Here is a 16,021-nt window from a genome sequence, read left to right on the forward strand (position 1 = left end):
CATGACATTTCAGTTGTCAAGACAACGGAAAAACTAAAATACAAATACAAATACAAGAGCATTTTGTTTTGTGCACAAGAGCATTGTGACGTATCTTTCTGTTTTTGTATTTTAGTTTTTCCGTTGTCTTGACAACTGAAATGTCATCGTTCCTGGAGGAACCATTTTCAAGGGGTCAGTCACCAAAGGTTAATGTGGCTGCTAGATTCACCAGCTGGCATTCATAACAAATTGCACACCACCTGCGGACATCAGCACGAATCCTTGGCCAATAGAAACAGAGCATGAGATGATTTAGTGTTTTATTCTGCCCCAAGTGCCCAGCCATAGGATTATGATGAGCCACATGGAATAAAAGTTCCCGATGGCTCTTTGGGACCAAGAACTGTGTCATCGCTTCTTTAGTTTGAGTGTCCTGCGTCACTTGGTATAGCCTATCCTTAATAATACAAAAATACAGGAAGGAAAGCGCAACGTTAAGTTGGAGGATTTGGCCATCAATTACTTTCACTTAGTCAAAAGCGTGTCTCAGAGACTCGTCAGGCACCTGCTCCAATGGGAAATCCCCAAAGGGATTCCCCAGAGAGAAAGAGAGGAGAGCTCTCCCCCCTCTCTATGTCATCATGACGTGGAGCTGACGTGGATGGCCCTGGGACCACCTCCCCAGATAATGTTGCGGCGGGATTCCCCTGTGATGGGCTACTGCAGGAACCACCCACTACTAACTGTTTCATTAAATGTTTTAAACCCCAGTCAATCTATTCCCAGGATCAGTGGATGGGTGAGGCTCAGACTAACTGCCGCCTCCACACTTTGCTTTTCTCCCCAGAAGTGAATGGTGATGGGCATTCGCGGATATTTGTGAATGTCCCCATGCACACACTTGACCTTCATCAACCATGCATTTCCCAGTGCCCTGCACTGAATCAGGCTTTGATGCATGGAGGTCTGATTATAACCAGAATCCACCAATGCCTGATGTGTACCCCTTTGAATACTCACAACTATCCTGTACGCTTCCGCTCGATCAGGGGAAGCCTGTACTGCGTCATCAGTAGCCCCACCTCCTTGCGGAAGCACCGATTCCCCGCCTTCCCTCCACACCGACAGACCTGCCTGGGCTCGCTCCCCGTTCTGGTGGGCATGGATAAGTTCACCTGTGGAGAGAGAGGGAGTTAATGGCAGCACAGACACAAAAGGAGAAGGGAGAGAAGAAACACAAGGACAGACACGAGTGCGGGGAGTGGGTTTCAGGGGATTTGGCCCCATTTCTGCGGGGGTGGGGTAGGGGAGGGGCAAGGAAAGAGAGAGGGGGTAGGGAAGGGGAGAAAGCAAAAGTGAGAGAGAGAGAGCGGAAGAGAAGCTGTGGTAGTATCTGCTCCCAGAAATGCTGTCAGGTAGTTCTCTGTCAACTGGACAACCTCCTCCAGCAACGCCACTCGGTAACACTGGACCCACATCAATGTCTCGCTTGTCAGTTGGGTGACAAACTGTTCCAGCATCATGTGGTCGATTATGTCCTCCACGCTGCACTCACCTGCCTGTAACCACTGTCGTCAGGCGTCTCAGAGCTGCTGCGCAAATGCAAGTGGCCGGCTGACTTCACTGTAGGCCAGCACATGGAACTGTTGGCGATGCTGTTCTGGGCTGTGGTCAACTTGTTGCAGTATGGCCCGCTTCAGGTCCATATACTCCAGCATACTGGTGGCGGGGAGCTGCTGAACCACGAGCTGGACTTCCCCCGACAGGAGTGGCAACAGGCGAGCTGCCCACTGTGAGCTTGGCCACAAGCTCGCTTCTGCGACGCGCTCAAACAGCTTGAAGAAATCTTCCGTGTTGTCTTGTGGCCCCATCTTAACCAGCTGCACAGGAATACTAGCCTAGTGGAGTAACCGCTGACTGGAACAAGCTGCGCATCTCCTGCCCATCCTTTGGGCTTTGAGCAGGGCCTGGAAGTGCTGCACCTGCTCTGTGGATAAGGAGAGCAGCTCTTGGTGCTGGCATTGGAAGTCAACTGTGAGGGTCTGGAGAAGCTCCCGGACTGGTGTGGACTCCATGGCAATGTTTGTTCCTCAAAATTCCCAGGTTTCGGCACCAGTGTAACAGCTTTGTGGGAATGGTCAATGAGAAACTGGAAGCAAGCACTGTAATTCAAGGTATGCTGCTCTTTATTTGCACTTATCAGTGATTTTTAGTAACTTATAGACATGCACGCATGCACGCACGCGCGCGCGCGCACACACACACACACACACACACACACACACACACACACACACACACACCAGGATAACACAGCTCTCTCTCTTGTTCCTGGCTGTCTGGAAGACACACAAAGACACAGGTTAATAGACAGCCAGTAATTAGACACAGGTGCACCTCATCACTTTACCTACTGGTTCAACCTGACTCCTCACCGTTCACAGCCAACACTCAACCACACCCCTGCTGCCACAGAGATACTACACAGTGCACATTAACTGCAGCTCATTACAGTACGGCAGTGTGAAAAAGCACACCACCTCAGGCCCACTTTACACGGGGACGGTATAAAACAAAAACGCAAAAGTCCGTTTTTGTTCTCACTTTTTTCCGCGTCTACACGACCGTTTTCAAGGAGGAAATCTGCGTCTATACGGTGATGCATAAATGTCTCCGCTATGTCTGCACGCATGCGCAACGTCTTCTGTCTTGTCTGATCTGCACCGCTGTTCTGTCAAGTTATCCTACCAAGCCTACTACGCATGCGCGAAATCCAGGAGGGTAGGAAAATTTAACAGTAGTTTTGTCCCACCGATCAGCTGGGCTGATAGAAAATCGGTGAGAATTTCACGCATTTGCCGATTTTTATGTTTTGTGCGTATTGGTCGAGTCTTTGGCTGAGTCAAATAATTTGTAATGACTTATTTTGAATAATAAAACGGTCTGTATGAGAACTTGCTAGGATAACTTTACAGAACACCGGTCCGGCTGAGGTACTGTAGCGCTCGAGGGAGGAGCAGGAGCAAACCGAAACTCTTTTAATCTGCCTTTATTAAGTAACACTCACTCTTGTTTCGGTGAAGAAGAGAAAAGGCAGTGTCCATCTCAGCAAAATAAACCCGTTCGGCTGCTAGTTTTGTTTTCAGTCTCGGGTTTATGGTTTCACGAGCGGCTTGAATAGGCGGCGCGCGCGTGCACGCACACGCGTGTGTGTAACTTGGTGACACCAAACTGAGGAGCTCCGGGCGGGTGAGCAGGAAAACACATCTACTGCATTAAAACACAGAGCAGCTTGAAGGTCTGTTGGATCGGGTGTAATCAGACATGCACTTTTTTTTTTTTGGATAGGACAGTGTAGAGAGACAGGAAATGAGTGGGAGAAAGAGACAGGGAGGGATCGGGAAATGACCTCGGGTCGGAACCGAACCTGGGTCCCCGGATTTTATGGTATGATGCCTTAGCCATCTGAGCCACGACACCCCCACTTACTTTCTTACTTCCCGGGCTGGCATGTACAGTATATGGCACATGTATGACGTAAACGCGTACCCGACGCGAGCAGATCCGAGCAGAGTTTCGCGTATTGGGTAGTTTAGACGGATACGCAATGGGGGCCGTTTTTAAACTTATCCACTTTGGAAGGCGTTTTCAATTTTATCCGTTTTTCAGCCTCGGAAACGCCGTCCTCGTGTAAACGAAAGGCACTTCTGATAAAATATTTAGTCGTTTTTACCCGACAGCGTCCTCGTGTAAACGGGCCCTCAGTCAGTGCCTTCAACATTGGAGACACTGTGATGTCTTTTTACTGTCTTGGATTAATTTGGAGATGAAGCCCCTTGTTAATGCTAAGGTTTAAACTCTGAGCATCATCACTAATCTTCCAGCCTTCCTGCAACTCATCAGGTCTTTAAACACATAAAAAAACTAGTCTATTATAATGCAACTAGGGGATCACAGATCATAGCTATTTGGATAAAACACCACCATTATCTAAATGTTCAATTTTGAACATACAAGACCATTTAAAATGTAACGCACACACAAATATATTTATAAGTTATTATTAATTTTGATCTTTATAATTTTTTTTAACAATGTCACCTAATGGTTAAGAACTGTATATTTGAGTGAAAGCAGGGACTCTGGCAAGACTAACTATGACAGCATAACTAATACAGAAAGCCAGAAGGTAACACAGACATGAGGGAGCCCTAGGACATACAATAAAGCAGCCAGCCACTCCACTGTCAACAAACCTGAGTGAACACGTGGGGGGCAACAACATCCATACTGTACATCCCAGTTTACTGAACACTCTATGGCTGAGGACCCTCCAGATCTACTCCTTTACCTAATAAAAAGCTAATGACAAAAGGATTGACTAAAAATATATGTTTTCAACTTAGACGTAAACACAGACTGTGACTGAGTCCCAAACACTACTTCGAAGGCTATTCCATAACTGTGGGGCTTTGTAAGAAAATGCTCTGCCCCCTGATGTAGCTTTCACTATATGAGGTACCAACAGATAGCCTGCACCTTTTGATTTAGGTAGGCATGGTGGGTCATAGAGGACCAAAAGCTCACTCAGGTACTGTGGTGCGAGACCATTCAGTGCTTTAAAGGTCAATAGTAGTATTTTATAATCAATACAAAATTTCAAATTCCAGCAAGTGAATCTGCCAGCCACACTAAATGCACGATTGTGCCCTTTACCTTTAATTGAGAGCGCAAAGCTCCACACGATGAGTCACCTAACCCAGGAGAATTTGCTCTAGGCACAAGAACGGCAATCCCAGTTGTATAATAAGGGGGTGCAGCTACGTGAATTTACACTAGGAGATAATGTACTTGTTTTACTACTCATGTCAAGCTTTAAATTACTTGCAAAGTTCCAAGGACCCTTTAAGGTCACATGGTGAGTCAGAGAAGTTGACTATCAGGTCAGGCGAATGCATAGACGTGACACACTTCAAATTTACCACCTCAGTCTTCTGAAACCATGGAAACAGCTGGTGCCTGTGGCTTTGGTGACAGTGGTTCATGAGAGGGGGAAGCTGGGACTGGAGGTTAATCTAAAAAGTACTACTCAATTCACCCCTGTGGAGACCACCTCTCACTGTCCCAGAGAGCACAGATTGTTAGGCTGCAGGAGAAATTCTGCAGTGTTTTTGCCTCTACCCAGTCACACTAATCTCATAAAGCACCACACTGAGACTCCTCCAGTGGTGGTGGTGCGCAGCTGCCTGTATCGGCTCCCTGTACACAAAAAAACGTGGTTAGGGATGAACTCGAGGTAATGCTCGACATCAGCGTAATTAAGGAGTCACACAGTGACTGGAGCAGCCCAGTGATTTTGGTCCCCAAAACCGATGGGCTGGTCCGGTTCTGTGTAGAGTTTAGAAAAGTCAATGTGGTGTCTAAATTTGATGCATATCCAGTGCCTCACATTGATGAACTGCTCAATCAGTTAGGCGCGGTTCACTTTTATTCGACACTGGATTTGTCTAAGGGATACTGGCAGATACCCTTGACACCATTATACTGAGAAAAAAATGGCCTTTTAAACTCTGCTTGAGCTACAGCAGTTTGTCACCCTTCTGTTTGGGTTGTTTGGAGCCCCAGTGATGTTTCAGCATCTTGTGGGTAGACTCTTCTGCCCACACAGTGCATATGCTGCTGCCTATTTATGGTAGATGACATCATTTACAGTAATGATTGGCAGCTGCAGTTACAACATCTGAGGGCCATCCTGAGCTTACTGAAACGTGGGACTCTCAGCAAACTGAAGGAAGTGTGCAACTGGGCGTGTGGAATTATGGTATTTGGGCTTCCACTTGGGTCATGGGCAGAGCATCCTCAAATTGATGAGACTGCAGCGATTTTGGCCTACCCAAGACCCAAAATAAAAAAAAGAGGGTGAGGCAGTGTTTGGGGCTAGCTGACTATTACAGAAGTTTTCTACCTAATTTTTTTTGGACGTCACCAGCTTACTGACTGACCTCACTAATCAGGGGGCACCAGATCCGGTCCAGTGGACGGAGCCATGCAAACAGGTTTTTGCCCAGGTTAAAGCAGTTTTGTGTGGGGGGCCTGCTGTTGCATTCTTGTGACTTTTCTCTCCTTTTTGTCTTGCAGACTAATGCATAGGACAGAGGTCTGGGGGCCTTTTTGTCCACAGGCGGTGGAGGGGGAGGAATGCCCCATGCTGTACATCAGCTGCAAGGTCTCAGCACAAGAGACGAAGTACAGCACAATCAAGAAGGAGTGTCTTGCCATCAAATGGGTGGTTCTCACTCTCTGATACTACCTACTGGGATGCCCTTTCACTCTCTGTTCTGCCCACGGCCCGCTCCACTGACTCCACTGTATGAAGGATGCCAACACCCTGAGGTGGTCCACAGGCTGGGAGTACAGATGGTGGTGGTGGCAGATTACCTCTCCCACTAGGGGATCAGCTGCAGGCTAGACGGCTCCCCAGCCTGAGTTGAGTGGTGAGGGTATGTGGCAATGGCGGTGTGGTCAACCATTAGCTGTGGATAGCAAAGACTCAGGTAGAATCGGCAGGTAATGTGAGGAGTTTCACCTGTGTTTGATTACTGGCATTTTATTTGTGTGTTTTCTGTGTTCTTTCAGGTAGAGGCCGGTAATCAGAAAGAATGAGAGAGAGAGAGAGAGAGAGAGAGAGAGAGAGAGAGAGAGAGAGAGAGAGAGCTGAACCCAGCACCATTTTTGTGTGTATGAAAAGCAAGAGAAACTAAAGTCACTGAAAAGTGAAATTAAAGGAAAATAAACCTGCACCTTGAGTTGTCAATCTTGTCTCCCCATTCCTCATTCCCTGACCTGTTAGTATATAGATATTTAGGCACTGCCTAAAAGCAGAGGTCCTGATAAGTGTATGAGCAAAATATTTATAACCCCGATTCCAAAAAAGTTGGGACAAAGTACAAATTGTAAATAAAAACGGAATGCAATGATGTGGAAGTTTCAAAATTCCATATTTTATTCAGAATAGAACATAGATGACATATCAAATGTTTAAACTGAGAAAATGTATCATTTAAAGAGAAAAATTAGGTGATTTTAAATTTCATGACAGCAACACATCTCAAAAAAAGTTGGGACAAGGCCATGTTTACCACTGTGAGACATCCCCTTTTCTCTTTACAACAGTATGTAAACGTCTGGGGACTGAGGAGACAAGTTGCTCAAGTTTAGGGATAGGAATGTTAACCCATTCTTGTCTAATGTAGGATTCTAGTTGCTTAACTGTCTTCGGTCTTTTTTGTCGTATCTTCTGTTTTATGATGCGCCAAATGTTTTCTATGGGTGAAAGATCTGGACTGCAGCCTGGCCAGTTCAGTACCCGGACCCTTCTTCTACGCAGCCATGATGCTGTAATTGATGCAGTATGTGGTTTGGCATTGTCATGTTGGAAAATGCAAGGTCTTCCCTGAAAGAGACGTCGTCTGGATGGGAGCATATGTTGCTCTAGAACCTGGATATACCTTTCAGCATTGATGGTGTCTTTCCAGATGTGTAAGCTGCCCATGCCACATGCACTAATGCAACCCATACCATCAGAGATGCAGGCTTCTGAACTGAGCACTGATAACAACTTGGGTCGTCCTTCTCCTCTTTAGTCCGAATGACACGGCGTCCCTGATTTCCATAAAGAATTTCAAATTTTGATTCGTCTGACCACAGAACAGTTTTCCACTTTGCCACAGTCCATTTTAAATGAGCCTTGGCCCAGAGAAGATGTCTGCGCTTCTGGATCATGTTTACATACGGCTTCTTCTTTGAACTATAGAGTTTTAGCTGGCAACGGCGGATGGCACGGTGAATTGTGTTCACAGATAATGTTCTCTGGAAATATTCCTGAGCCCATTTTGTGATTTCCAATACAGAAGCATGCCTGTATGTGATGCAGTGCCGTCTAAGGGCCCGAAGATCACGGGCACCCAGTATGGTTTTCCGGCCTTGACCCTTACGCACAGAGATTCTTCCAGATTCTCTGAATCTTTTGATGATATTATGCACTGTAGATGATGATATGTTCAAACTCTGCAATTTTACACTGTCGAATTCCTTTCTGATATTGCTCCACTATTTGTCGGCGCAGAATTAGGGGGATTGGTGATCCTCTTCCCATCTTTACTTCTGAGAGCCGCTGCCACTCCAAGATGCTCTTTTTATACCCAGTCATGTTAATGACCAATTGCCAATTGACCTAATGAGTTGCAATTTGGTCCTCCAGCTGTTCCTTTTTTGTACCTTTAACTTTTCCAGCCTCTTGTTGCTCCTGTCCCAACTTTTTTGAGATGTGTTGCTGTCATGAAATTTCAAATGAGCCAATATTTGGCATGAAATTTCAAAATGTCTCACTTTCGACATTTGATATGTTGTCTGTGTTCTATTGTGAATACAATATCAGTTTTTGAGATTTGTAAATTATTGCATTCCGTTTTTATTTACAATTTGTACTTTGTCCCAACTTTTTTGGAATCGGGGTTGTACAAGGGCACAAACTCAACCTGAATAGAATAAAAATATTACAACATATAAACCATCAAATTGTGTAGTGTAGTGTAGTGTAGTGTATTTCACATCAATAAATTGCTGCATTGTCTTGTGACAGTGATACGTCATCATACGGTCTTGGTACCAGACATCGTATGGTCAAAGCCATCAAAAATCAGGTTGATGCATTTCTACAAGTATGGGGCTCCATTTTGCGTGCATGAGGAGCTCAGCTATGATATCCCTTTGGTGGAACGAAGGGGCCCAAACATGTTTCAGCATGACAATGCTCCTGGGCACACTGAAAGGTCCAAAAAGACATGGTTTGCCAAGCTGGTGTGGAAGAACTTGAGTGACCTGCACAGAGCCCTGACCATAACACTTTTGGGATCTATTGAAATGCCGACTATGTGGCAGATCTCGCTTGATATCAGTGCCCAACCTCGCTAATACTTTTGTGGGCACAAATCTCTCTAGTCATGTTTCAAGTGGAAAGCCTTCCCAGAACAGTAAAGACCATTAAAACAGCAAAGGTATGGAACAATTCCATATTACTGCCCATGGTTTTGGAGTGGGTTATTTAACAAGCACATATGAGTGTCATGGTCAGGTGTCTACATATGTTTGTACGTATAGTGTGTTATCAAGTTACCATTATCAACCATATTAGTATTATGTATCTTGACCTAAATAAACTAATGGTCTTTAAGGGAGTGACAAGGAAATAACATTTGATTTAAACAGTCACTCTATGGGTCTCATTTAAATAGAGTCTGTTCTGAATAAATAAATTAATGCCAGTGCAAGCATAATACACTGGTTAATATGAGAGTTATTATATTTTGTTTGCAAGGTGATTTCAACACCTGCAGTGACTGTCACAAAAACTACTTCCCCCCCAAAAAAAACCCCAAAAAACAAAACACAAACCCCCCACAATGCATTGATTGTATGACTTGTTTTGGCTTGTGTGCTATGCTCATAAAAATAGAGCACAAATTCTCCACAGCTGACCTGCAGAAAACATAACACTGAAAAACGGATCACTCCAGTGCAGCCCAAGATAAACTTTGTATTTTTATAGTTTTCTTTTCTCGATGGCCACAGGAAATGCAAGAGAGCAGAGCCATACTTCAGAGAACCATATATTTAGAACCAAAGCGAAAGTCAAAAACTGGAGGGCTGCATTAATTTGAATGGGAAAAACAGTCTCGGTTATACATGCGGAATAGGGTTATGACTGTGAAAGTGTTTTCAAAATTTCTACTTTCCTGATGTTGCATTTGGTGAACTTTTACTCATATATTACTTTTTTGAAGTTATTTTTATTGGGTCATGCAAAAACCTCCTGTACCCAACATCACTTTTGATAAATACATGTATATTAAATAAATAAATCATGATTATAAAATAAATTCATTGAAAGATGTGTAAAGTACTTTTATATAACAATAAATTGCTTAACAATTGTTGTAATAATAATTATAATTGTTAATTAATACAAACAATTATAATTATTACAACAATTGTTAAGCAATTTATTGTTAAATAAAAGTACTTTACACATCTTTCAGTGAATTTATTTTATAATCATGATTTATTTATTTAATATACATGTATTTACCAAAAGTGAGGTGATTTTGGGTGCGGGAGGTTTTTGCATGACCCAATAAAAATAACTTCAAAAAAGTAATATATGAGTAAAAGTTCACCAAATGCAACATCAGGAAAGTAGAAATTCTGAAAACACTTTCACAGTCATAACCCTAATGCGGAACAATATGTGATAGAGTACTGAGTAAACAATAGGCAGTTCTTTTTGTCAGCAAACCTCACATGCCTTGAAGTCATCAGTTCCTGACCGGGGATGTGTAAAAAGCACAGCAATAATCATATAGATATTTTTTCTTTTCATGTTTTTGCAGACTATTGACCTGTGTGATTTATCACTCTACCATATCTCCTCATTCAACAGGCCCAGCTTTCAGTGGAAAATGATTTACAGTTACCTTGTCAATTTATTCGTCAATGAATTTTACTTCGATGAAACATTTAAAACAATGAAGATACACACTACTGGACTGCCTGTAAAATAGATTTATCTTTGAGACTGTTTGAGTTTTATGTAGTTCATAGAAGTCATAAATTATTTGTTAGTACACGACCTAAAAGATTTATCTTTGAGACTGTTTATCTTTGAGATTTACGTAGTTCATAAAAGTCATAAATTATTTGTTAGTACGTGACCTAAAAGATTTATCTTTGAGACTGTTTATCTTTGAGATTTACGTAGTTCATAGAAGTAATAAATTATTTGTTAGTACATGACCTAAAAGATTTTTCTTTGGTGATTTTTCAATAATATAAAAGCGCCCAGTTGTCTTAGAAATTATTATTATTATAACCAGTTTCATGTGCTGAACATTTATCTAAATATTTAGAAAAACACTTCAACCTTATATTAACAAAATATTAGACAGCTATGAAAACCACCACAACAACATTAACTTATAATTACTAATATAATGTTTTTGTTTGTTCATTTTTAACCTGATTAGAAGGAAATGTAGCCTGCAGGTTTATTCTATTAACCAACTAACCAAACATGTGCGGCCTACTAAGAGATTGTATACCTTTCCTGGAAAGGTCACTTTTTGAATGGAAAGAAATTAACTGGTTTCCAGTTTTTCTGGAATCTACTAAAAAATAATCAATCCACCAGTACAACATAATATGCTGACCTTTCCACAATACCAATCTTTCCATTTGAGGCTAAAAATCTGTTGTTATATTGCCAGCAGTCAGATTGTTGGATTGGTCAGGAAGGTTATGCTATTATCAGCTAGAAAGAGTGACAACAGACATAGTCTTACTAAACTGCTGAATTATACGCTTACCACTTTTTATGAAATGTCAAGCTTTCATAAAAAAAATCTATTTGCAGTCCAATGAAAAAAAAAGACTGCCCACCAAGCCTCAAAAGAAATTAATGCATACACACGTGCACACACACACACACACCTCTTGGAGAAGGTTAGAAAGCAATATCACAATTATATGTGGGGCAATTTTGCCATGTAAGTCACAACCTTTCTAGCTCATCCATCAATCATCTTCCTCTAATTGCAGGCCCATGTTAAACCATTCCTCCACCTGCTACACTGAGTCTACCATCAACAATAGGCCACATAACAGTCACATGGATTACCACTATGTAAGAAAGTTAATCAGATTATTATTACTAACCCTGTGATGACCTGGCGACTTGTCCAGGGTGTACCCCGCCTTTCGCCCGTAGTCAGCTGGGATAGGCTCCAGCTTGCCTGCGACCCTGTAGAAGGATAAAGCGGCTAGAGATAATGAGATGAGATGAGATTATTACTAACCTCCACCAGGCTGCAAATGTCCACAGAACCCATTTTACCACAAGGTTAGTTAGACTAAAAGTGTTAGAGTGCCGGTAGAACATTTAAACATGATCGATATGGATCGTGCAAGCCCGAATTATAATAATGCACACAAGTGCAGCCACCTGATTAGCTATCATAAGCTTAAAAGTCCAAAAGCACATCAAGTTTTATTGCAACCAATAAGGCGTCCAAGATGTGATGTAAATTCATTGATAGCCACGTACGGGAAGTTAAGTGTAACCAATGTAAACATACTTGTTAGCCTGTATTTAGTCAGATGAAAAAGAGTTATCTTCAAGTCAGTATGGCTAGCGGAGAAACCGGATATTTGTATGAACCTCGGAAAAAGGACTATCCGCATCTGAGAAATGATTTCAGGAGCGAATCGTCAGATGATTTTAATGATGAAATTGGTGGTGCTTTGTAAGTACAAAGTCAGGAAGGCAAGTCAAGGAGTTTAGCAGCTATTTGGTGCTGATGTGGAAAGAGTGCCAAGTGGAAACTGGACATTGAATGTGTTTATTGTAAAGGGCACAAACCTTTATGCGATATAATACAGGCACTGTCATTGAATAGTTTCACAGATAAATCTGGTTTGGAAACGTATATTGTATACAAGCCTGCGTTGGAAATGGACTATATACAGACCATGATAGCCTGTGTGTAGCATGTAGCCTGATGTGAGAGGGAGAGCGCCAGATGCAAAACTCATAAATTGGTAAGCAGCCTATTATACCGTATATAGAAACTGAGAAGTGTGCGTGGGTTTATGTATGTGTCCATACTAGTTATAAAGCCTACTTATTGTGTGTGTGAATACAGGTAGAGACATGTAGTGTCCCACAATAGTTTATACAGTCTACATATAGGTTAGTGACAGACCAAGACTGAGTGTGAGTTTATAGCAGAGCGGAGCGAAGCATAGAGGACCGAACAACCAAATTTGTATCTTTATTTACATAAGATAGATGGGTTTTTATCCAGCATGAAATAATGTGGCATTACAGTATTTCCTAACACTTTTTGCACTCATCGGGAGTGCCACTTTTAGGCGGTGCCTAAATATATATATATATATATATATATATATATATATATATATATATATATATATATTAGCTTTGAATGTCGATACAATTCTACACTCAAAAAAATAAAACATTGGATTTACTTAACCGAGTTATGGCAACCGGTCCCACGAAACTGTGTTAATTTAGATGTATTGAATACAGTTATGTTTTGAATAACTCAACATAACTGTATTCAATACATCTAAATTAACATAGTTTCGTGGGACTGGTTGCCATAACTCAGTTAAGTAAATCCAATGGTTTTTTTTTGAGTGTAGCTAATCGGCTTGCATGGCCTGAATCCCTTTTCTGTGGACGGTGTTGGAATACAGTTGGCACAGCATCAGGTTTGAGTCCAACGTGACCTGTATAGTCCAAGAGCTCGGCCTGTAGATTCCTTTTAAAGCAATCGGGCTTGTTTACATTGCTTGGCTGTCGGCAATGGAACACAGAAAAAGATGTTTTCCCTTATCATCATGTTTATTATTTTTGCAGCAAAAGGTTTTGCACATCTGGCTACATCACGGCGTCAGGAGCAGCGAGCCAACGAAGATACAGGAAACCTATCAACGACACTGTCATGCTGCGCATTAATATTGCCCACAAAATGGCAATATAGCTGTGCCTTTGAGTGAGCAGGAATAAGAAAGAATTTTCAAGCACTGCTTTATGCAACACAGTGTGACAATACAGGAAAGTCAAAATGTATTTGTGCAAAATGTGTAATATTTCTAGCCTATGTTTATTTTTTTGCTGTTGGCACCCCTTTAACAAGATTAACAATGGCCTGTTCGAGCAGGAAACTTAAGTTTAAAGAATTTACCAAGAAGATTTAAGGGTGCATTTTGGCATTAGTTAGTCTCAACAATGTGACATTAAGAACATATTTAAGGAAACCAGAAAAGATCTGTATAAAACAAGAGCATATGAGCTCCCAGAATGAACACAAGTGCAAGTCCTCCATACCTGATGCCATGTCAATGCGTGAGATTTTCAGCTGCAGGACACTGATGTGCACCATGACTCTGCCATCTTTCAGCACAAGCTCCAACATGCCATCAGCCAGTGCAGTGAACATAAGCAGTCCGTTAGCATTCCAAGTGCGAAACTGGAAGCTTACAGACACCATGTTGTGCTCCCTTCTGCCCGGTAGCTGCAGGAAACTTGTGGCATTGAAGAAAACTGGGAAGGTGTGAGAGTCCACGCAGGAAAATGTCAGGTTGCGCTAGAATTGGGGCAGAAAAATAGAAAATTATTATTACAGTCTCAGTTGAAAAATTAATCCTCCAATGTGCATGCCTTTGAGAGAAAATTAATTATTTAAGATTTTTCTGATGCCATGTTGCTGATTTGTATAAAATTTATACCCAATTTAGTCAGTCAGTTCAAACTGATGTAGTTAAATTTAGCGAGCTTGCTAACAAATTGGTTATTGGTGTTAATATATGATATAGTTAACAGTTTGGCTATTTGTTTTAATGTATATTATATTATATTATATTATATTATATTATATTATATTAACTCCAAATCAGAAAAAGTTGGGACAGTATGTTGAAATTGAAATTAAAACTGAAAACAATGATTTGTAATAATAATAATAATAATAATAAAAAAGGTTTAACTTATATAGCACCTTTCTCACACCCAAGGTTGCTTTACAATAACAAAAGTCCACCAAAAGAGGGGCAAGATGTAATTCCAGTGGTGTAGCTACCCACAATCCCGCCAAAAGGTGCACAAAGGTATGTCCCACACTACCTGCACAGCTGCCGCAACGCCACGGGGCAACATTGCTCGGAACACCACACCATGGATCCACAAAGTGAGCACAGATGCACCGCCCCACAGACCGCTGGTATGTCCCAAACCACCTGCACAGCCACCATGACACCACCGGGCAACATTGTTCAGAACACCACACCAAGCACAGAAGCACCACCGCACAGAGCGCTGGATAACCCCGATGTTAAAAAGAGCAACAAGCTCACTGCAGTCCATAGCGAGAAGCATAGGCATCACTTCTTGGAGGACCAAGGCCTGATGGGAACTTTCTTAAAACTGGGTCCAGAGCTATGCCACAACCAGCAGACAAAACATTCAAGCAAAGAACATTGAAACAAAGAGCAAACATCAAACCATACAATCACAAAAAGAAAAACAAAAGTGGAAAAAAAAGAAAACAAAAAGCTCAGGTGAGAAGCAGTAGCCAAAATGTGCACAGCGTACTCTCAACCAGAAATGGAAATTTATATTGTAAATAATCTTTGACCTGTATTGCATTCAAAACAACACAGCAGCACTTTTTTTTGTTGCTTTACCTCATGAATTGTATTTTTTCATAATAAACACTTATTTCAATTTTGATTTTCTCTCATTCTCATCTCATTATCTCTAGCCGCTTTATCCTTCTACAGGGTTGCAGGCAAGCTGGAGCCTATCCCAGCTGACTACGGGCGAAAGGCAGGGTACACCCTGGACAAGTTGCCAGGTCATCACAGGGCTGACACATAGACACAGACAACCATTCACACCTACGGTCAATTTAGAGTCACCAGTTAACCTAACCTGCATGTCTTTGGACTGTGGGGGAAACCGGAGCACCCGGAGGAAACCCACGCAGACAACATGCAAACTCCAGACAGAAAGGCCCTCGCCGGCCCCGGGGCTCGAACCCAGGACCTTCTTGCTGTGAGGCGACAGCGCTAACCACTACACCACCGTGCCGCCAAGTTTGATTTTCACAAAACATTTTTAAAAAGTTGGGACAGTAAAGCATTTACAACTTTATAATGTTGCCATTCCTTTTCATAACACTTAAAAGGTGTTTAGGGACTGAAGACACTAAGTGATTAAGTGTTTCAGGTGTTATTTTGTCCCATTCTTCCTGCAAACAGGTCTTAAGGTGTGCAACAGTACGGGGTTGTCATTGTCATTTTTCATTTCAAAATGCGCCACACATTCTCTATCGGGGACAGAGGGGACAGGCACCCTCTTCTTCCACAGCCGTGCCTTTGTAATGCGCAGAATGTGCTT

General features: G+C 42.2%; 1 protein-coding gene across 1 annotated transcript in view; it reads right to left on the reverse strand.

The window, feature by feature from the left end:
- LOC132867605 (contactin-associated protein-like 2) overlaps nt 1–16,021 on the reverse strand; it is a 386,791-nt gene that overhangs the window by 287,392 nt on the left and 83,378 nt on the right. The window contains exon 8 of the mRNA XM_060900588.1: nt 13,952–14,210. Coding sequence (XP_060756571.1) covers nt 13,952–14,210 — 259 coding nt within the window. The remainder of the gene's footprint in view (nt 1–13,951; nt 14,211–16,021) is intronic.

Source organism: Neoarius graeffei, chromosome 19, assembly GCF_027579695.1.
Source record: "Neoarius graeffei isolate fNeoGra1 chromosome 19, fNeoGra1.pri, whole genome shotgun sequence".
NCBI lineage: Eukaryota > Metazoa > Chordata > Actinopteri > Siluriformes > Ariidae > Neoarius > Neoarius graeffei.